Source organism: Manis javanica, chromosome 6, assembly GCF_040802235.1.
Source record: "Manis javanica isolate MJ-LG chromosome 6, MJ_LKY, whole genome shotgun sequence".
NCBI lineage: Eukaryota > Metazoa > Chordata > Mammalia > Pholidota > Manidae > Manis > Manis javanica.
In genome coordinates, this window is record NC_133161.1 from 15,206,468 (window position 1) to 15,230,572 (window position 24,105).

General features: G+C 41.8%; 1 protein-coding gene across 1 annotated transcript in view; it reads left to right on the forward strand.

The window, feature by feature from the left end:
• Positions 1–24,105, forward strand: part of DGKI (diacylglycerol kinase iota) — a 403,345-nt gene that overhangs the window by 169,112 nt on the left and 210,128 nt on the right. The window contains 3 exon segments of the mRNA XM_073238393.1: positions 11,451–11,525; positions 12,902–12,958; positions 21,092–21,157. Coding sequence (XP_073094494.1) covers positions 11,451–11,525; positions 12,902–12,958; positions 21,092–21,157 — 198 coding nt within the window.

A 24,105-nucleotide genomic window follows, 5' to 3' on the forward strand; every position in this document is an offset into this window, starting at 1 on the left:
TAAAATGTGGATAATACCTGCTTCTTAGGGTTCTTGTGAAACTTAGATAATTCATACATAGCAACAGCACAGTAAGTCACAAACACTCTGCAGAAAAGATCCACATAGTCATTCTTTCTTGAGTGCAAGTGTTCCCAATGGAATGGTTCCCAATGGATGGCCAAAAGGCAATGCCAGAGTAGTAACTCTGCAGTGTCTTATAATCATCACCTCTCTCTCACTGAATAAAAGAGAAGACAGATCTGGTGAGATGACATGCCTAGCCCAGCTGGCAGGCTGGTTGACTCTGTGGCCCTTCTCCATTCTCCTGATTGTTTATGGCACGTATCACCTTCTATCATTAAAAAAAATTTACTCCCTTTTTTGCCTATTTCTACCACTAGAACACAAGCTCCAGTTAGCTTAAGACTGGGCCTGTCTGTGCTCTCCTGGGTTCACAGCACTGAGATTTCTCAGAATGAAGGAAAGAGTTCAGTGATGGGATAGTTGAGAGAGAGACACACACACAGACACTTGTCACCAGATCAAACCATGCCAGTTAAGTATCATTAGAATCCAGGACATTAGAATACCTGCCTTATATATATATTTATTTATTTATTTATTTTTGTATCATTAATCTACAATTACATGAAGAACATTATGTTTACTAGGCTCCCCCCTTCACCAAGTCCCCCCTACATACCCCTTCACAGTCACTGTTCATCAGTGTAGTAAGATGCTGTAAAATCACTACTTGTCTTCTCTGTGTTGCACAGCCCTCCCCGTGCCCCCCACGCACTATACATGCTAATCGTAATGCCCCCTTTCTTTTTCCCTGCCCTTGTCCCTCCCTTCCCACCCATAGTCCCCAGTCCCTTTCCCTTTGGTAACTATTAGTCCATTCTTGGGTTCTGTGATTCTGCTGCTGTTTTGTTCCTTCAGTTTTCCTTTATTCTTATACTCCACATATGAGTGAAATCATCTGGTACTTGTCTTTCTCCGCCTGGCTTATTTCACTGAACATAATATCCTCTAGCTCCATCCATGTTGTTGCAAATGGTAGGATCTGTTGTGTATATGTACCACATCTTCTTTATCCATTCATCTACTGATGGACATTTAGGTTGCTTCCATATCTTGGCTATTGTAAATAGTGCTGAGATAAACATAGGGGTGCATCTGTCTTTTTCAAACTGGAGTGCTGCATTCTTAGGGTAAATTCCTAGAAGTGGAATTCCTGGGTCAAATGGTATTTCTATTTTGAGCATTTTGAGGAATCTCCATACTGCTTTCCACAATGGATGAACTAATTTACATTACCACCAGCAGTGTAGGAAGGTTCCCCTTTCTCCACAACCTCACCAACATTTGTTGTTGATTGTCTTTTCGATGATGACGATCCTTACTGGTGTGAGGTGATACCGCATTGTGGTTTTAATTTGCATTTCTCTGATGACAAGCGATGTGGAGCATCTTTTCATGTGTCTGTTGGCCATCTGAATTTCTTCTTTGGAGAACTGTCTGTTCAGCTCCTCTGCCCATTTTTTAATTGGATTATTTGCCTTTTGTTTGTTGAGGTGCATGAGCTCTTTATATATTTTGGATGTCAAGCCTTTATCGGATCTGTCATTTATGAATATATTCTCCTATACTGTAGGGTACCTTTTGTTCTATTGATGGTGTCCTTTGCTGTACAGAAGCTTTTCAGCTTGTTATAGTCCCACTTGTTCATTTTTGCTTTTGTTTTTCTTGCCTGGGGGCATATATTCATGAAGAAGTCACTCATGTTTATATCCAAGAGATTTTTGCCTATGTTTTTTTCTAAGAGTTTTATGGTTTCATGACTTACATTCAGGTCTTTGATCCATTTTGAATTTACTTTTGTGTATGGGGTTAGACAGTGGTCCAGTTTCATTCTCTTACATGTAGCTGTCCAGTTTTGCCAGCACCATCTGTTGAAGAGACTGTCATTTCCCCATTGTATGTCCATGGCTCCTTTATCCAATATTAATTGACCATATATGTTTGGGTTCATGTCTGGAGTCTCTAATCTGTTCCACTGGTCTGTGGCTCTGTTCTTGTGCCAATACCAAATTGTCTTGATTACTGTGGCTTTGTAGTAGAGCTTGAAGTTGGGGAACGAGATCCCTCCCACTTTATTCTTCCTTCTCAGGATTGCTTTGGCTATTCAGGGTCTTTGGTGTTTCCATATGAATTTTTGAACTATTTGTTCCAGTTCATTGAAGAATGCTGTTGGTAATTTGATAGGGATTGCATCGAATCTGTATATTGCTTTGGGCAGTGTGGCCATTTTGATGATATTAATTCTTCCTAGCCAAGAGCATGGGATGAGTTTCCATTTGTTAGTGTCCTCTTTAATTTCTCTTAAGAGTGTCTTATAATTTTCAGGGTATAGGTCTTTCATCCTGCCTTATTTTTTTTTTTTTTGAGAGGGCATCTCTCATATTTATTAATCAAATGGTTGTTAAGAACAATAAAATTCTGTATAGGGGGGTCAACGCTCAATGCACAATCATTAATCCATCTCAAGCCTAATTCTCATCAGTCTCCAATCTTCTGAAGCATAACGAACAAGTTCTTACATGGTGAACGAATTCTTACATAGTGAATAAGTTCTTACATGGTGAACAGTACAAGGGCATTCATCACAGAAACTTTCGGTTTTGATCACGCATTATGAATTATAAACAATCAGGTCAAATATGAATATTCGTTTATCCTGCCTTATTTTTAAGACCCTTCACAGGGAGCTTCAACACTCACTACCAGCAGGCTACTGTGGCATTTAAAGCCTTGCTTAGCCAGTGGCATGCCTACAGCAGCTCATCTTGTTTGATTCCCATGGAGGATAGACACTGCTATTTGTCATTCTTGGCACAGGTGGTCATAGTGTGGTTGTCAGCAGTCATCCCCAGGGGACTCTCACGAGCACAAATCATCTAAAGCAGTCATGTCAGATAATGTCTGTCTATGTTCATCCATCTTGCTCCCTTAATCCATCACTCGTAAAGAAGGTGAGAGGGAAATAGGAAGTTGTAGGAGAGATGGCTTTGAGTCAGAGAGACCTCTGTCCCATTCCTGGCTAATCTATCTTGGACAAGTTGCTCAGTCTCATGGGTCCTCAGTGCCTTAGCCTTGAAGTGGGTGAGTAGCACCCACTGTGCATAGCTGAAGTGAGCTGTGTTTATAGTGCATGTAATGTGTCTGTCATATGCCAGTCTTCTGGTAGTTACCCTGTCTGTGGTGATCATATCCTCATTGAAAAATGGTTTGGGTAGGTGTATGTATATGAGTGAAAACCACACTGCCAGTTGGAGATACAGTGTTGGGTGAACCACAGCTGAAATGGTGGTCTTCCTGGGCTAGACTGGCTGGAAGACTTTGTCGTAAATATGTTGCCAATAGCATGGAATGTAGGAGACAGCAATAAAAAGATAGCTAGCTCACCACAGCATTTATGGCTTCTCAGTTTGTTGTAGTATTCCGTATTAAAGTACATGTATCTAAATTGTTCAGATGTGAACTCAATAAAAACAATTCCTCTATTTCTTCAAAGTAAACTGATGATGAGAACACATTAGGATTCATGCTGCAAGTAAGATGGTGTATGTGGTGCTATCACACCGGGAAGGATCGGGAGGCAAACTTCGGTCTTTTCTAGTTTATATTAAGGCTCAGATCTCTGCTGTGGCCGTGATATACTACCTCGGGGCTGGAGAGAGCCATCAGGACAAGAGAGACACTGTTTCCTGTTGGCTTGTCCTCATTAGACTGCTGTGTTAGGTCTAACCACTCTCGCTCATATCTCTTTGCCTGAAACTTGTGAATGTCCATATGTTTGGGTGTGTGGGGCCCTAATTATTAGTGTCTGTGTACTTATAATCATGTTTATGTACAATTTTTGCACATATAGTAACACTTCTGTTAATCTACTCTTAAATGCATGGCAACTTTGAGATAATTTTGAAGAGACTGTAGAAATCCCACAGGGAGCAGCCGCGGAAGCCTCTGGGAAGAAGCAAAGATGGGAAGATAGCACATGACACAGCTACTGGCTGGCTATGGTCTTACGAGCTGGAGCTTGTTGGCACCTAAACTTAGAAGCAGAAAGGAGACAAATGGGGAAAAAGGAGTAAGAGAAAATATAAGCAGGCAGAAGAAAAAGCAGAAGTAAGATATGAGAGCAACAAACTACAGAGATAGTTGATAATAATAGTTATGGGAATATGAAGTGTTCTTGGGCGAAATGACAACCAGGAGTGGGAAGCAGAATTGTGGAACTTTGAAGGTTTCCATTAGCTGTGGTAAACCTACTACCCTTCTGTTGTCATTCCCTACATCCCACACTATTGGTGACATAGGCTGGGTCCGTTTTGAATGTATCTTGACCATGAAGGAGTGCCTAAGCAGTCCAGCAGCCTCGAAGCACTCACTGAGGGGCCTCGCTAAGCGTTATCCAGCTCAGCAGTCTCTAGGAGCAGCTCTGGGTTCATGGCTTTCCATTAAACTTGTGCCAGGCAGTGCTGACCTGCCTGTGCCTTAGCTCAGGAGGGTCTTGCAGGCTTGCTTACCCTCTCAATTTACAGGCACATCTATTACTCAGGAGGGTTCTCTAGAAACATAAACATTATGTGCAGATTGCTTCGGAGAATGTGTTCCTTAGAACTCAATAAAATATGCTGTTTGAAGAGCATATTGAGTGGGTTTTGTTGCATTTCTTCAGAGGCAGTCCCAGTCATAACACAGCATGAGGTTGCAGAATGTGTTGTCAGCTGGTACCCACCAGCAGAGAGCTGACCAGGGTGCCCAAGTGGCGCCGTCCTAGTCTATCAGTTACTCTACAAAAGACTCCTGGCCCGAGTGTGGACATTTGTATTAACCTCAGGGGTAGCCTGCGTGTGACTGGAAAAAGGGGTCTGCCCTCTCTATTAATCACTCTTGCAGCCCTGCCTTCTTTTCTGTTCCATTCTTGTCACTGCAGTTCAGGCCCTAATTACCGGCTTTGTGAATTATAACTGGACTCTTGTTACTTCCTCTCTTCCACAAAAAACGAGCAGTGTCTTAACCATGACCTGCACGTTGGGGCCTGCCATTGTCATCTGTCCTCGTCTTCACTGGTTTACTCCAGTAACGCTGGCCCCTGTGTCACCGCTCAGACATCCTGAGGCCCGCATGCCTCTGGGCTTTGCGCTTGCTGTTCCTGTTGCCTGGACTGCTTTCCCCCAGATACCTACATGGCAAACTCTCTCCTTTCCTTCTGGTGTTTTTCAAAATGTATCTTTTCAGTGAGACTTTTCCTGGTCAACCTATCTACAACCTCGGGTTTTGCCTACTCCAGTATTTCCTGTACCCTGCTCTCTCTTTAATTTTTCTCTTTAGTACTTATTTCCATCAACATATCACATACTATACTTATCTATCTTGTTTACTGTCTGTCTTTCCCAGAAGAATGTAAGCTCTGAGAGATCAAAAAAAGTTTTTTCATGTTTTATTCACTGCCGTATCTCTGCTGTGTCTCCTCCAGTAGCAGCCAGCTTCTCCCAGGGGAGACAGAGTGTCTTCCTCTGTTTCCTGTACTGCACTTAGCATTAACTTATATACATAGGGAAGGTTCACATTATTTGTTGATTAAATGTCCATAACCATGCTTTGGAAAAGTCACTGCTTAACAGATTGTTTCAGCCTCAGGAAAAATTCATTTTTGTCGGATACCTCGGAACTCTCATGATTCCAGACAACTGGCATATGCAGACTTAGGTGTTTTGGTATGTATTTGAACATGGTGTGTGTGTTTTTGGGCACTCGTTTACAGGAGCCCCCTGCCCAGCCTCCTGTTGTTCCTGCTTTCTTTTTTCAGATATTCTGATGTACTTGGGGGATTTTTGGTATCTAGGGTATGGATGGAGAGGGGCAATCTCAGAGGGAGTCAGCCTGCACCATGCCCTTGTCTGTCCAGAGGGTGCCTGGTACCACAGACACTGGGGCCTTAACTCTCCAACGTGGGCCAACAGTCCTCAGCCTGGGGCTGGGCCCCTTTGACCCCGAGCCAGGCCTCCCTGCAGCAGACCCCCCGGGAGCTCTCAGATTCCCCTCAGGCCACAGACTGCTCCAGACATGTGGCATCTTTGTTCCTGGGATCACAAGCATGAAATCCTATTGTCACAGAGAGACTTGCTGACATAAGGAGGAGCCGGGACAGGGGTGTGCTGGGACTGCCTCTAGCTGCCTTCCTGGGTTGTCTGATATGTCCCGGGTTAAGTCTGAGGACAAGAGGAGCCGACATGAGCGGCCATGGAGGCTGTTCTTCAGCCCTGAAATCACAGTCATGGGACTTCCAGATAATGTCATTCTTCAGTTTTCATACTACCGATTTACAGATGCATCCCAGGCTCCCCAGAGAAGCAGAACTTGCCAAGTATGCTTGTCATTTCTGCTAATTAGGTTTTCAAATAAATCAAAGAACCCTTGCTTTCATTTACCTTGGATTATACTGCAACAGTGTTCTTGTTCACGTGGGCCATGGAGGCAGCCCCACTGAAAGGACGCGGGGATCCCGACTGCAGAGGCCCAGGAGTGTCCTCCCCTGCCTTACAAGCCTGCCGTTCGCCCCACCGCTGGAGCAAACGAGGACGGCCTTGCCTGTGGGCAGGCGGCCCTCCTGCCTCCCCCTCCCGCCAAAGTGCCCCTGCAGACTGAGCTTTATGCCTAAAGGGAACAAGGAGCCAGGACGGGACTCTCCTCGCCTCACCTGCTGTTTCCCCTTTGCCTGATTCCCAGCCTCCCTTAGCCTCTGTTCCTCAACATCGCTCTTGTGATCCTGGGTCAGCGTAGGCGCCGAGGAGTCAAGTGGGGAAGCCTGCCTGGGGGCGGGAGCTCCGGGAGAGCCCATCCCCGCAGGCTTGGCCACCTCTCTTCCCCTCCCTTGCCTTCCCTGGCCATTCATCCTTCTATCACTGTGGCCTCATCATCAGGGTGGGGCTGATGGAAACAGTGACTGCTTGCGTGAGGTCTGTGAGCCCAGGGTTGGGAACTGTTGGAGTGAGATGCTGCAAGTCCAAACTTTGCTCCGCCGGCAGAAGGCTCCGGCCTCTGAGCCCTCCTACACGGACACCAGGGAAGAATTAGCATGCCCGCTTGGGATTTCCTCCTGCAGCTCCACCTCTGCGCTCTGGTGCTTAGACCCAGGGATCTATGGCACACACATGGAGGGGTGTGCATGCGTCTGGGGGTGCGTGTATTTTAAAGATAAGCAGGAGAGAGATGGTCAGCAGGCAGGATAGTTGGCCCATCTTCAGGGAGAAGGTTTGGTGTGTGCCTTGTTGGGAAAGGGCACAGCCAGCCTCGCTGTACATACTTCTTGGGGTCACACTTCAGACCCTTGGGGTGGCAGCTAATTTCAGTCAGCTTGGGCAGCAAGGCCCCAACTCCTTCACAGATTCCAGCCCGGGCAGCCAGGTTTCTCTTCCCTTGTCACCCTTCTCCCTCCTTCTCTCTTGCTTTGCCTTTCTATGAAATGCTATTCGCTACCACCAGGTATTCATTGCTGCTTAGCAAAAATCACATCTCTGGCTCAAAGGAAGAAACTACAGCTTTCTTGGTGGTACATACAGGTCAGGGACTTATGACCAAGGGAAATGGGTGGGTGGGAGAGGATTAGATATTAAACTGTTTATCAGGGACGATGATATAACTTCTACCACTGCTCACCTCCAATCCTCTGTCCCCAGCCCCAGCCCCAGTGGTACAAGGTGTGATGACTTTATTTCCATGCTTGACATGAGCTTAAGTTTGGTGAGGAGCAGCCATTGCTTCGAATGCCAATGACGCCTGCAGCGTGGGAAACATGTAGGGCCCAGGCAGAAGGCAGAAGGTTTTCTCCGATAGTCGCTGTTTTGTCTGCCTGTTAGATTACGCCCACCATCCTGAAGGACGGCAAGTCATTGTGTTATTATTACGTCAAGTAAATGTTGATCATGCTGTGATGGGATATGATCTAGATCATGTCCTATATTGTCTTAGTTGTCACAGAAGTCATACATACACACACAGCTATGAGCTAACGGATTTCCTTTGAATAACAATATTGAGAAAAATCAGGAAATGCTTAGGAAGAGCACTGAGTTCCTTTTACTCGGAATTTAAACTAGTGATGCCTAATTGGCCTTAAAATTCATTGATGAGAGTGAATTATTAAAATTTTATCATTTTAATTTGTTAACATGTTTGGGTCTCAGGCCATATTAATTTTTTAAATTGTGCTTTTGTGCTGGGTTCTGTAACAGCTGTGTCCCAGTGTGAAAAATAACAGTTAATCTGCTGAATTAACTTTAATGGCTTTTCTTGATTTATCACCTTTCATAGTGAAGGAAGCACTGGCTTAATTAAGAAAAGGTGAATACTTACAATAGTTAGAATATCTAGATTCCCACATTTTACCCTTGTGTTTAGTTTAAATCTTATAAATAAAAATTGTAACATAACCAAGCATAAAATTCTGTATGTTTTGAGCAATTGCTGCTTAAAAGCTTATCCAGCTACTTCAAATAACTTTTTTGTCCAACTGAAACATAGTCATAAACCAAGAAGTCAGCAGTTAAGACTTCTTATTTACTGGACGAGTTTTTATCAGTTGAGGAACTAAAATCTGTGAATTTTACTACTATGAAAAAAGACCTGAGGCTTTTACTCAGAATTTGTTAACTTAATTTTGCATTTGTGTAAGCCTTTATTATCTGATTTCACAGATCATATAAATTTTTTAGAAGCTACAATTTAGGAAACTGTGGGCAACATAAGCAGGCACAGTGACATTGAAAGGATATCTAGTCTGATATAAAGACAAAAGTAAAAAAATAACTCTGTGTAGTAAAATGCATCATGATATAGTGTTTATGAAGAGAAATTCAGATTATGGTCTATCTGGGCTCAAAAGGCACAGAAGTATGTAATATCTTTTATGAAGGTCTTTTAACATTCAGTAGTTTAAGTTTGTTTTATAACTTAAAGCACTGTAGAACATTGCTCCTGAATCATTCCATATAAATATTGTTGGTATATTTTCATGTTGTCCCAGAAAGCTGAGACATAACATATCTTAATCCAGTGGTGCTCAAACTCTTCTAGTCCGGGCCCCTTACTCAAAGAGATTCTGACTTGGAATCCTGATACAGAAAATAAGGAAAGGAAGAGGTATTCTGGTTTCACTGAGTATTCGTGGTGAAATGGATACGAGCCTGCCTGATGCCCTTCCCACAATCCTCGGTGACTTCTTAGGAGCCTCATGGAGTCCCTGCCGCTCTGCAGAACTTAACACAGAGCATGCCGGCCACAAAGCCAGGCTGGGGCAGAAGGTGTTGGTAAGGAAGGAGACTTTTCAGGTGTCCTTAAGTCACAGCCCTCAGTGGTTGCGTACCATGAGAGGTGCTGCTTTGCTTGTCTGCAGTGTAATCTAGTCGGAGTTAGCAGATAGAGAGTTAGGGGTAAGTTAGTGGACAAGGAACAGATGGGTATCAATTCCAGGTCCCTTAGCATCACAATAGCCCTGCTTAGCAATGGGACTCCAAGGGCCCATGCATTTTCTGCCTGGGATGCTACAGTAGCGACTCATACCAGGAGATCTGGAGCAAACAGGAGAACAGCAACAATGTGCTTATGGTTCTTCACTCATGGAAGTTTGCAAACTTGACTTTTATCGCTGCCTCGAGTGCTGTTCATGCTGCTGTTTGCATCGCTGTTCCCTGTCCCTCAGTCCACCCCCCCTCCCTTTCGGTAGTGGAGCCGAGACACTTTTTGGCAGGGTAGCTAGATGCTTGGGTTTCCCTTTTCCTTTGTTATTTACAAAATCAATTGACTGTCAAGCTTATTTAATGTTCCAGACCATGTTCTTCTGTCAGGAGAGGAAAGCCAGCACTAGTGAGCAGGGTCACAAGACCGCAGTCCGCATGTGCGAGGCTGCGAATTCAGCTGCTGTAGCTCTGCAGCATTCTAGGTACTTGAGGCTGATGCCAGTGGATACCCCATGTGCAATGAGGAGGACCGTCAAAGAGGCAGGAGGCTCCAGTGGCTTTCCTCATTCTGCTCTTTCCAAGGTGCTTGTTTGCAGTCCTTCCAGTCTTCTTTGGCAGCAGGAATACTACAATTTGGTCTTGAAAATTATACCTCAGCAGGGGAAGGAGACAGGTAGGCAGCGGTGTATACCAGCACCTTCCTTGAAGAGAGGGATTGGCTTTCACACTTGAGTAATTCTTCCATTAGACTATTTCATGGATTGGCTTTGTTATAAGAAGTTTCTTTCAGGGCTCGAACCCCCAAATTGTTCATGTGGATCCACCTGCGTGTCAGTCCTTTGCAGAGAGGACTGCGCCTACCCCGCTTAGATCCTGGATGGCACTGGCAGTCAGGAATCGGGAGCCCATCCATTCCTCTCTCTCCCTGCTGCTTGTTTCTTTGTTGCTAGAGAAAAGATACGCTCATCAAGTATTTTCCTGTGTACTGAGACTGTGACTGACTGTCTGAGAGGCCATGTTGGGTGACGCTTACAAGCCTGAGCTCTGGAGCCAGGCTCTGCTGTGCCCTGATCATACGATCTCAGCCACATCACTCCTGAGCCTCAGTTTTCTCATCTGTAAAAGGGGAGAAAGAACACTGCCTATTTCTTAGGGCTGTGAGGATGATTCCATGTGAATGATGTTCATATATATTTACGTGTTATCCCAGGAAGCTGAGAGATGACAGTTACCATTTGTGTAGATAGATAATAGTTACTATTTGTGAAGTACTTATAAGAGTGCCTGGCATATATCAAGTATTAAATTCATGTTAGCTGCACTTACTGCTGCTGTTGCTGTTATTTATTATTATTGGGTGTAAAAGTTAGGCTTATCTCCTTGCTTTCCTGAAGATCTGGGCAGAAACCCAAGTAGCTTAGTGTAGATTTGTGCCCGGGATGGAAGTCTGAAGTCCATTGAAATGTAGACTCTTTGACAGTGGGAGAAGAATGCGGTTTTGAATTCAGGCCTAACTCTGGCTGTTAGTCCTGCTGCTTAACTAAAGTAAAAATGTTAAAAGAAAAAAAGGGTATAATTCCTGTATTATTAGGTTTTAACACTTGGAAATAACAGAATGAAAAGCCTGGTTCATATTCTATGTGCAGTAATGATGCTGTTATGTTTACTGTATTTTGAAGAGAAAATCTAGGCTGCCCTAAGTCACAGGGATTTGAAATACTTCGTGGGCCAAAGAACTGTTGATGAAGTTTACTGCTATTGTGAAGTATATTATGTTATATTTTTATATATTATTATGAAGTTTATCATGTTATAATGCTTAAGATGACTTTTCAAATGTGCATATGTTTGCTTTGTTTACATCTGCTCTCTTCACTACTAGGGAACTCGTCGGAGCAGACTGTTAACGTTTCTTCTTGTATTGTGAATTGAATGTTGTAGAAATCCGCCCTGAGGAGGAAGTGTGCGGTCTGTAAGATCGTCGTCCACACGGTCTGCATCGAACAGCTAGAGAAGGTGAGACAGCGCCACCTGCTGCAGTGATTGCTACACTGCAAGTGTTTGGACTTCAATGATTGGGCGTCAATTTCCATTTCCCACTTTTTGAAAACAATGTCCTTAAAAACCGGAAGTCCAGCATTATTACCAGATTAGTAATGGGAAGACAGTTCTTACGGTTAATTCACTCTATTGTTCACTTGATATCATTCCATGTTGACTTTTGGGACAGAGGGATGTTAAGGTTAGAAACACCTGCTGTGCACCTGACTGTCACAGTAACAAGCATTGCTATTCACCCGTAAGATTTTCCACAAGGTGTTTTTTCTTAAAGAAAGAAGATTAAATACGGTCCTTAAAAATCATTGTTTTAAAAATTACAAGGTTGTTTTAAGACTGTTGTGAGTTTACTTCTTCCTAAAGTGGCTTAAGGGAGTGAGCCACACCAGAGGCAGCAGTGAGTGCCTTTCTTGGAACAATGTTCCTGCTCGCCCAGTGGGAATGTCTGGGTGGGGATGGAAGGGATGTCCTGGTGTGTCTTGCCTCCAGCAGAAGTGGATGCTGTGTGGTCCATTCATCTGTTATTTCGGGGAAGGGAGATGCTCCAATAATGACTTGTCCTCTTCCCCTATCATGCCCCCTGCTCCATTTCCATATGTGATCCTCTGGACAATGTCTATGCTCTTGAGCTGCCATGTACAAATGGGTAGAAGTATTTTAGTCTCCTGAACATTCATTTAGTTTCACTGACACATTACCAAATTTTTGCCAGCTGATACTTTGTGGGAATAACTACTAACACTTTATTTTTATGTATGTACACACACACACACACACACACACACACACATACACACATTTACTTACCTCCTTCTTCATTCCTACACTCCTTTCACCTTGTCAAGTAGCTAAAGAAGGTGTACATGTCACTAGTGGACCTCCCCATCTAAAAGAAAGGCAGTACTGAATGTTTAACTAAATAAAAATTTGTGTGTATGTAAGTAATCATCATGACACTGAAATTTTCTCAAGTTTATACTTTCCTACTTTTAAAATATGAAACACAGCTGGAGATTTTAGCTGCCTAATATTTTTCCTCTTACTCTTTATTATGTCTGTTTTTCAGATTTTTGGTGTAAGAGCATTATTGTCTAAAGATAGATTGATTTCATCAATGGGCATGAAGAGACAAGGATGGGAGACAGTCACTTGGGATCTCTGTAGATTATCTAGTGTGACGATTTCAAGAGATTAAGAGCGTGTTAAGCTTTGCTCTTTATCCTTTGGGGGTTTTGTTTTGTAGTCTCAATATGGGTTAGTGTTGGTTTTTCAGGTAACTCAGTCTAGTCTGACGCTTATCCCTTATATAATACACTTTTCTTTTTAAATGACAGATTAATTTCAGATGTAAACCAACATTTCGAGAAGGGGGCTCACGATCACCAAGAGAAGTGAGTATTTCAGAGCTCTGTTTCAAAAACCACCTTTTATTTCCCACTGATTCATCGGAGTCATAGATATTCACCAGCGATTAAAAAATAAAGTCTGTTTCCCTCCATTCCACATCAGTTTTTTGTCAATACATCAATAAATGCAATCAGTAAAATCTCCAGTTCTCCCCAGTGTGTGCATTCTGCCCCTCATTCTTCTCATGGACTGTATTGGGGAGCTAGGGTCTTATTGAATGAGCCAGAGTAGATGAGGGAAGATAATGGTAGAATTGAAGAGGTAAGAAATAAATAGCATTTTTTATTGTCTTTTGGTTCATTTTAATTCTGTTTTTCAATTTTGAATACTCATTCAAAAGGCATTCAGAAGCTATTCAAGGGGCAGCATGGTTATTGAGTTCCTGCAAACACTGGGGTCAGACTTTCTCGTTTGAAAACCAACCTGTGTGATTTGGAGCATCTTACCTGATCTCTTTAAATCTCAATGTTTTTCATCTATGTAAGTAAGTAGATAGATCAATGGAACTCTATTCAGTGCTCAGTTCCTGACCTTACCACCTGGTGGTAAAGATGGGCAGGTACACAAGAATTATAATGAAGAGCAGCTGCTGCTCTGTTACTGGTAAGCACAGGTGATGGCATGGGAATAGCTGCCCTTAGACACATTTGTTTGTTCAGCTTTTATTAGAGGAGCCCAAGGACAGTGTGGGGAAAGAGCGGGTAAGACAGTTGGTAGAGGTGTTATCCTGGATAGTCTAGCTCCAGGCTCCAAATTGCATTCTCCAATTGGTAAACGAAAGGCAGCAACCAGCAGTACCCATCCTCCTTAGAACACAGTCTGCATGCACAGCTGTTACCGTCTCGTGTGGTACTTTCCATCAGAGAAAGCGTGGGAAATAGAATTTTTGTAAAGCATACTTTCTCCGTTGCACTTATATTCTCAGTGAGATTACTTTTACTTTCACATATAGATTTACTTCCTTGGAAACCTTCCCAGTTGGTGCTCTCCTCAAACCTGGCTCTGTGTATTTGTCTGTGACAAATAGGTGATGGAAAAAAGAGGTCAGAGAAAGGGCTTCCTGGAAGAGGTGGCAATGATACTGATACCCAGAGGAGTTATCTAAGTGAAGGCCGGGGTTAGTTACGAGGTGAATGAGAGCCTTCCACACACAGAGGGCCCATGCATAGAAGCACAAAAGTAAGAAAACATAATGAGGAAGACGTGAAGTCCACAAGCTAAGCACAGGCTAGACCATGCAGGTACCTGGAAGCCATTCTACAAGTAGAGTGATTTATCATCAGTAATTTTAAAACTGTTTTAAGTAGAATATGTTTTTCTGGCTACAGTGAGGAGGGAATACCGTACAGCTCAAGAGCAGCAATATCAGAGCCATGGAGAAAATTTAAGGAGTTGTTCTAGTAATTTAGGTGAGAAATAATGGTGATCTGACCTAAGAGTAACATTGAGGATGGAGAAACTTGGTAGATATGAATATGAAAGAAACAATATTGACAGGGTGTAGTAGATTGGATGTTGGACGTGAAGATGGGGAACCCAGAATAAGCAAGGTTCTGTCCTGGAAAACTAATGAGATGGTGGAAAATAAGTTGATTTGAGAACGGGGTGGGCAGGTGGTAAGTTTAGTTGTAGAGTTCTCCAGTTTGAGGTGTCCTTAAAGATGCCCCATAGAACTGAGTGGGTTTATGAGTTTGGAGTTTATGAAGAAGATCAAGCTACAGGTAAGATTCTTGTGCATCATCAGCATATATAGATAGCAATTTAAGCTATGAGAATGGATGACAGGAATAGGTGATGTCTGTGTACAGACAGAATTACTGACATTTTGACAACAGTCAATGAAAAATAACACAATGAGTCTTGTTGTTACTAGTACAGGGAAATTGGGAGAAAACATGGATAGAGAATAGGCTGGGAGTGGAGGTTGTGCAGAGATGAAAAACAGTTGTCCCCATCGGTTGTCCTGTCGCACTGTGTTTATCTATTGTCTGTAATAGGAAGGTTGTGAGTCATACACAGGCTGGGGAAAGTCTAAGGAAAATGGTAGGTTGTGCTTGCCCTTGATGTCACCTGAGGGCACTCTCCCATCGGCCAGAAGATAACTCACTGTGAGCTCAAATGGAGGAGACACTTCATTTAGCACAATAGAAGAATAGTTTTGTGTTTTTAAGATGATCTTTATGAATTTCCAGCCAGGGGATTGATATGTCTACCTTTAGCTCCCTGTCCTTTAATCTCTTTCTTTCTCTCTGGTAGATAATTGTAACTGAATATGCAATTTCTTAATGCAAAGAATTTTTTTAGTCTTTAGTTTACAGTAGTTGCATCACTTCTCATCTCTGAAGCCAGACCCTCCATAAGTGTTTTGAACACCTTTCCTTGTCTTCTATCAAAGACTTCATATTTCTTCCATTCCTACATTTCCAACTCCCCACGTCCATTCTAGATTATTTCCATGACTGTGAACATGCTCTGATAGCTTCCATCTTTTAAAAGACAAATGAAAATATTCCTTAACCACGGTACCTTAACTGCCTCTGATTCTCAGTTTTGTGTTCACCGCCAAACTTGCAGGTGTTAGCTGTATGAACTGTTCTTAGCATGTCACCTCCTAATCATTTTAATCTGCTCTGATCTGATTTCTACTACTCCATCCGTTCACTAAAATTTCTGTTCTCAGTGTTGCCAACACCTCCCTGATGCCAAATACATTATTTTTCTGTTCCTTTTTTATTCAGTCTTTCAAATCTATTCAAAATGTTCCTCATTCCATTTTTTGGAAATGTTCTCCTGTCTTGACAACTTTCCTGATTTTCTTCTTATTTCACTGGGTGGTCCCTCCCACTCTTTCATTGCTCACCCCCTCTGATGTCCCCATATTCCCTGGGGCTTGCTATGTGGCCATGCTTGCCCTCTGCCCACTCTTGTTGAGAGATCTCATCCAGTTTCATGACTTTAAATACCATCTCTTGGCAGACAATTCTTAACTTTATATTTCCAGTCCACACTTCCTCTGGGAGTTCCGTTTGACATGTCCATTGAATGTATCAGTCATCTCAAATATAATGTGTTAAAACTAAACTCTATATTTCCATCACCATAAAAACTTTATTTTAAAAAATTCTTTTGCACCTCAGAAAACAAGATGGCTGTTTATCCAGATCCTCAATCAAGAAATCTGGCAGGGGTGGGGATCATATTGATTCCTTCTGTCATGTACTCCACACACTAATTCATTTGTCAGCCCTATACATTTTAAACAGAAAATTTATTTCAAACCATCCATTCATCTCCATTTCTATTGCCATTGCCTTAGATTAAGACACCATGATCTCTTCTGACCACTGCAATAGCTTTTCTATGATTCTTTAGTTTTCCCCTTCAATCCACCATGATTTAAGAGGGTGATCTTTTAAAATGAAAATTGGATTATGTCATTTTCCAGCTTAAAACTCTCCAGTGGTTTCCATAACCTTGTCTCAGCATGAAAAGTCCTGCATGATCTTGCCCAGCCTACCTCTCTAGACCATGTGGACTTTCTTTCAGTTCTGCACATCAAAGTATTCCCCCTTCACATATTTGTGTATTTCATTGTACTGAAATCTCCTTGCATGGCTAGCTGTTTCTTAGAGTTAGGCCCCAGCACAAACATCATCCCTTCAGAGGACTTCCTTGGTGCTCACCTCTAAATAGGTAGCACATTCTTCTTTATTGAAGCACCTTGTTTTGCCCCTTCAGAGTACTTTGTGTATCATAATTATTTATGGGTATTACTCATCTGCTTGCTTGCTGTCATGTTCCTATGGTGCAAGCTTTTGCAAGTTGCACTTAGAATCTGTCCCATACTATTTGTGCCAGGATACAGAGGATGTGATCAGTGAATATCTGTTGACTGAATGTACTTATGAAGGAGTTTAATTTCTTCCCAAATGTTTAAGGACTCTTGGTCGAAGAGGACAATTAGAAAAAGACTCTTACAATAGATGATGACCCATTTGAGATTGTAAATTAAGAGACCTTTGGTAGTTTACTGCATGCAAATGAAAGAACAGTCCCTTTCAAATTAGTTTGACATGGGTTTCCGTGACACCTATGCATCTTTTCCCCAAAGCAGAGATTATGAATCATTGCACCTGGACTTGGTGGCGTATCTGACACATGGAAGTTAGACTCCTCCAGGTTGACTCTTTCTTGACCTCAGTTTTCTTAGAGATAAGCTATATGGATTGGGTTATAATTTCTAAGATCTTTTCAAGCACTCCGTGAGTAATATTATGAATTGAGCTTGCTGTTTGAAAATAACTGAAAAATTGTGTTAGGCGTTTCTGCTAACAATACTGATTATAAACCCTGGAATAATGTATCACCAGGATTTCAATACCCATAACTAATAGCCCTTTCCTTACCCAGTACTTGAAGATAGTATATGAATTAATCAGAAATTATTGGTGAACAACAAAAAGATGTTATAGTGTTAGAAATCTTGTTTTGCTATCTTAACTACAGATATGTCAACACTCATATCTGTAGGATAAGGATGCTGAGTCTAATTTAGTTACAATTTAGTAACTTAGAAGATATTAATTAATTTCAAAAGGAAATAGTGTGAAAAACTAAAGTGCCTGGGAAATAAGAATTAGGAAACAACAGACATTCTATAGAAATTTTTTTTCCTGATTGATAAGGTAATGAATGATCCCTCCAAAATGTTAACTACATGATTAGTTGTCAAAGAAATTAGGTTGAGAATTACATTTGATTCAAAACACATTTATTGGATGTTTACTTTGTTCAAACTATATTTAAGCAGCAGTAGAAGAAATTTCTATCAGGTCTAAGAAGATTTCTGAATGGAAGGACGCTCAAAGAGCAGCAGATTGGAGACCTTTACTCAGTGTCTTCTATGGTAGCGCTTTTGTTTAAGTTACTTTATCTGTGTCTTAATTTCCTACCTATTTCCTAGGAAGGATGATATGAAAAATATTTAACAATTTACAGATTTATAAAATTAATATTTAAGTAAACTATTTAAAAATGTTTCCTTTTATTTCCTAAATAAACTACATGGTATTATAAACCTGCTTACCAGACTACATATGTTGCAGCACAAATGATTCATTAAGTCAGCCTTATAATTTCTAAATGTTGATTTCAGAATTTGTTGGTTTAATCTTTTGGTTGGAGCTGTCACTAGCAAGATTGCACATGTGTCAGCCATGATTTCACATAGGTACTTATGTCAAATTATTCCATTTCCCTCCTTAAACTGATATCATTAGGTGATTTATAATCTTCATAAGTACAGAATTTCTCTTACTATCAGTGCTAATGTTCATTCTCTCATCTTCTGCTAAACTAACAGTAATTATGGTAAATTTTTCTATTATAATAGTTGTCTGACATTTTTATATATATTCATTATTTTTACTACTGACTGTCATTGAAATCATTTACCGAAGGAGCTTAAACTTGAGCTTTCAGAGCAGAGAGGCGCAGTGACAGTGGTTAAGAGCATCTGCTACCAGCCTGCCTGGGTTTGAATCTTTGACCCTTACATTTTAAGTACCTGCTCTATACCTTAGTTTTGTAATCTGTAAAATGAGGAGGATAATGATAATTCAAATAAAACCCTCTGATAATGCATCCTACAATAATGTGAGTTGGGATATAGTACAATTGGCAGTTGGCCTGAGTCTTCCTCAGCTCTTGTTTAAACAGTAAGTGGGTCCAAGTTCTCCCCACTTGCATGGAGGGAAAGCTGGAGGTCAGCCTCACCCGTGAAGCAGAGTAGCGGAGGGCCCGGTCCCTTCATCCCAGGCAAGTTTTTGCACTGAACTGATGGTATGGACACCGATAGCCGGGTCAGTTCCTGGACTTGTTGCCGTTGTCCTAAAAGCCATGGTCCCAATTCTGGAACCCAGAATTGTTTATATTGATATTTAAGCTTGCCCAGACAACCACCATCAATTAGATACAACCAGTCTTCTGAGTTTACTGAGGGAAGCCGATAGCATTGCCTAGGCAACATGATTTGTTTCCAAAAGAGACCTCACTGGAACAGAATCCCCGGGAGCTGTTGTGCCAAAAGTTGTCATTCTAGTTGCTTAACAATGAGGAGGTAGAAATGAGGAGGTACATCATTAACCTCTAATGATGAGGGGGTGCGGTGGGGTATATGGCAGTTGGGGAAGAGCCAAAGGGTGGGATGGGAACTAAACTGCAATTTATCAACCAATATAGAAATATTTCAGTGTTTTAACAACCTATAGGACTTTCCTGGTACATATCAACTGAACACCTCTGCTCATGAAAATTAAAATTATTACTACATATAAAGCATTTAACACAGTACTCAACAAATGTTAGCTATTATTATTAGCTTCTTTCTGAGAACAGTATAAGAATGGCATCCTTGTTTTATTAAACTGCCACAGTGGGAAACAAAAATTAGACTAATTAGTGAGATCATTATGCTTCTTTATATCTTATTATAGTGAAAAGACCAGTATTCCCCCAGGATGTTTGTTTAGTTTTAACTTAAATTGACTTGACATTATGACAAGAGATAGAGATGGTGGGTTGGCATTGATAGTGCTAACGCCTTTTAGAGGTATTTATGTCGCTCTGAATTTCATACCTTGATATAACTTTTTTTTTCTCAACCATATCTATTTCCTTTAGACCTGTATATTTAGAATAGTGCCTGGTTCATCATAGGCATTTAGTAAGTATTTGTTGAATGACTGAATTTACATTAAAGGACCTTTAAAAGGGAAAAAATGGATTGTGGCTTGACAGTAAGGCATGTTAGGGTTGGGTAAAGTGTGTTTTCTCAGTGAAAGGCAAGAGAAAAAGATTAGGAAGTGCTTTCTTTTAATTGAAATATAATTGATACACAATATTATGTTGGCTTCAGGTGTAAACACAGTGATTTGACAATTATGCACATTACTAAATGCTCACCATGATAAGTGTGTTACCATCTGTCCCCATATAAAGTTATTACAACATTATTGACTATATTCCCTTTGCTGTACTTTTCATCCCCATGACTTATTTATTTTGTAATTTTAAATTTGTCCCTCTTTATCCCCTTTACCTATTTTGCCAATCACCCCACCACCTATGGCATCCACCAGTTTGTTCTCTGTATTTATAAGGCTGTTTCTGTTTTGTTTATTTGTTTTGTAAGATTCTACATGTAAGTGGGATCATATGGTAACAGGTCTGTTGGTCTAGGAGGGGTGAGTGGTGTGAAGGTCGTTGGGATTTCACCTTGCACCATTGGGCCTGCAGACAACTTTCTCCCTTATGTGGCCTAACAGCAGTGGGGATGGGTGTTCCGTGGCTCTCTGGCCCAGGAGTCTGTTTGGGAGGAAAAGGACTTTGTGTGTTTCCTATGTCTCAAGACAAGAATAGACATTGAAAGCTGATCTAGTTTAGAGGACCCGAGGGCCGTTTGAACACAATACCGTTGCAAAACTCCATGATATGTCCACATCTTGTCTTTGTCATCTCTTCCCTTCAGCTTTTCTCTTCACTTTCCCTGCTTAGAGGTTCTCGCCATCTATGTACTGAATCCAGAGACCGATTTCTTTCTGAGCATTTTCTTTCCTTAAGTTCTTTCTAGTGCAGATGTTTAGTACAAGATTTATTTAAAGCAAATAAATACATTATTTGCTTTAAAAAATAGGGTATTGTTGTTCCAGCCTCTCTCCTTCACCTTGTCACTTCTCTGAGGATATTTCTTTTACCTGCCTCAGTTCCCTCCCAGCCCAGGGTCCTCTGGCACGCCCCCAGATCCGCACAGCATTCTACTAGGGGGAAAGCAGAGGAACAGTATTCCAGTACAGTGCGGCCGTTTGCCGCTGGGAAGGCATGGGGGGAGGACTTAATATTTTCCACAAATGTGAAAGACTCCTGGGAATGGAGAATTAGCTTCATTTTTCCAAGCAAGTTCATGTTTATTGTTAAACAAATCATGTACACATATCTGTTTTTGTGCTAATGTGGGCTTATATTATGGTTTACAGAATGCTCTGTTCTTCAAACATTTAAAAAACTAATAGTGGGGTTTGCAAATTCAAACATATTCACTGAATTTTGTTTTCCCACAGAATTTTGTGCGTCACCACTGGGTGCACAGACGCCGGCAGGAGGGAAAATGTAAGCAGTGTGGTAAGGTAAGGGGCCCTGCAGCCCACGGTCGTCTCGGCAGGCTCCTCAGGCCTTTGCGAGCACCCGAGGTAGATGAGTTCTGTGACCCGAATCCAGTGTTCAGTACGCCACTCCCTTTCCCAAAGGCCTTATTTCTCCAGGTCCCCTTTCCGCAAGAGTTGTTCGAGCTGTTCTAGAACTCATTGCAAGAGGCAGGGGTCTTAATACAAGGAATTGGCACATTTTAAGAGAGATGGATACACTTTCATGGTGAATTTGATTGCTGATAAATAACAACAAAAAAATGACACTTCCTATTTTAAAGCTCCCTCCTGAGGACTACTGGCCTATTATACTTCTGTGATCAGCAAGAGAAAATCAGTGAGTCGTTGAGCAACACTACTTTTGTTGATATATTGTGCTTGAGCAGAACTGTATAAAAGGACAATGCAGAAGCAGTAAGTGGTTGCTCTCCTAGGATATTATCCAGTTTCTGGAAAGAGATGACCTTGTCATGTGTAGATATTCAGGTCTACTTTCTCAGTATTCCTGGTTAAAGGCCCCTCAGGGTGCAGGTCCATTTGGAAAACTGAGGTGGAGTGAGGGGTGGAGTCTCTTGGCTGCCTTGTTATGAAACTCCATAGATTCCACATGTCATTGGCCCCTTTTTCAATATGCAAAGATCTACTTTAGGAATGAAAGGGCCCTCTGAGAAGGTTAAAATGGTAGTGAATCAGACACAAAGATTTTTTTTTTTAATGACATCAATAGTAAGCTGGGCTCAGTAAAGGGAAGCTTTGATTTGGTAGAGAGCAAGATAATTTGGGAGAGTATATCCTTTATCAATTAATTACTAATTTGTTGATGTATTCATGTAACTCCTTTGGGTTAAGCACTGGGATGAGCTGACCAGTAGAGAATTATTGACATCAGAGGGGTGCAAGGAAATCTTGGCTGCCTGAGGTTGGCATGTCACGGGTGAGTGAGACTTGAAGTAAGTTTTATTAATTTTGCTCAGTGCCTGGAGAGAAACAGTACTGCAGTCATGTTACCAGATTCTTCTTTGAAAGGCTACCCACCTTAGCCTCAAGGGTACGGCCCTCCATTATAACTGGTATTCAAAGCAGTGATTTTTATTTTGTTCTCTTTTAGCTTGTGAAAAAGACAGACAAAATAGGTTGAAAGGGAGAGGAGGATACAAGAAGAGGAAGAAGAAGGGGGAGTAGTAAGATTCGTGCCAGCTATTTTCTGTCTGGGTTGAAGGAAGTCAGCCCCCTACTCTTGCACGGCCTTCCTCCACTAGGTCCATCACCACTGCCTCTCTGGTGCTGCTTTCTTTAGGCTTGTGGATTTTCTCTTACTTGGTGGATTGTAGACTGTCTGCAGACTTCCCCTTAAGTGTGTATATGTGTGTGTGTGTATAAAAGGCACAGCCAATTTTGAGGGCAGAGATGGGAAGACTAGGAAGGATCTAGATGAACGGGTTTTTCACTTTGAAAAAATATCTTCATGCACAGCCTGGTAGCTGGCACCACCTCAACAAATTTAAAGCATAATAGCTTTGGAGGAATTTTATTAAGAGGAAATCAATAAACACTATATATTTTGGATAAGTATTCCCCAGTGTCGTGTTGCACTCCCTTTCTGGCCTTATCTTTTGCTGGCGTGGTCAGCCTAATGGGAAGAAGTGCCCTGCCTGCCTGTCCCCTGAGCGGCTATGACCATGTCTTCTTTCCCATCCACTGTTCTCAGGCAGCCCGGGTGGAGTGCTCACGGCTCTGTACTCATCACACCAGTCAGAGGGGTACTCAGTGATCCCAACCCTTCACATAACGTTCCTATATAATTATCCTATTATATTAACCTCCTGTGTGTTAATTCAGCTGCTTGTGAATTCTCGGAGACTCAGGCAGTTATGGGATGGGCTGGTTATAGATCAGTGTCTCCTTGCTCTGTAATAACCCTTTTTTGGATTCTGCCTTCTACCTTGGATTAGAGGAAAGCTAGTGGCTCTGTTTCCATTTATGGATTAAGTGATTGAAAATTCATCTCAATCTTTGGGGCTATGTAAATTTTCATCAGTAGGATTGTACATTCTTAAATATCCAGAGATTGCTTAACCATTCTCCCCCCACCAACACACACGCACACACTTTCATACCCCTAATGCACATTATTCCACAACTCACCCATTGGTTTTAGGTGAAAATTAATCACTTCATTTAGCAGCACTGTTTTTCCAACTGGTAGTTTACAAACTTCTGGGGTTGTCAGGACTGTTTCTAGTTAAAGAGCATTAGTGGTTTCAATTTCTACTCTTTAAATCAGCAATGAAGTAAATCTTTCTGATTTTCTACTGAGCCTTCGCTAAGTTTGTGTGGCATTTAATTGGGTATCAGATGAGGGCTCTTGACTCAATTGCTGGCTTGCTTCACACTTGCTGACTGCCAAGGGCTGCCATGCTTATGAGTGTTGTGTAGTTTTACATTGTTTTCATTCACAGTTCTGTATTATGTAGGAGTCAGGATCCAGGCAGGAGCGAGATGGCACATGCACCCTTAAATTATATAATTTGATGAGAATTTAATAAAGAGAATACTGAAAATGTGTGAGCAGAGTATAAGGAAATCACAAGGGGTAGCGAATAATCCTGAAGCTCGCAGTGGCAGGGAGCTGTGTTCACACCAAGTCTGAAGAAGTAGGGGACGGAGAGGACCCCTTCCCAGGAGCTTTAGCCTTTAGTCGTGAGAGTGCCAGCCTGAGGAGACCTACCAGCTGGGGAATAAATGCCCCTACTTGACTCACCTTCAATCTCGAGTGGCCAAACCCAATAGAAACCAGAGTACAAGGGACCTGTTGAGGCAAAATCAAGTTTTTACAATGGGACATGGGGTTGAGAAAGAGAGAGATCTGGAGGGGCAGTAGGATTGATCTAGCACATAGTTTTAATATAAAGTTGATCCAATCAATGGTT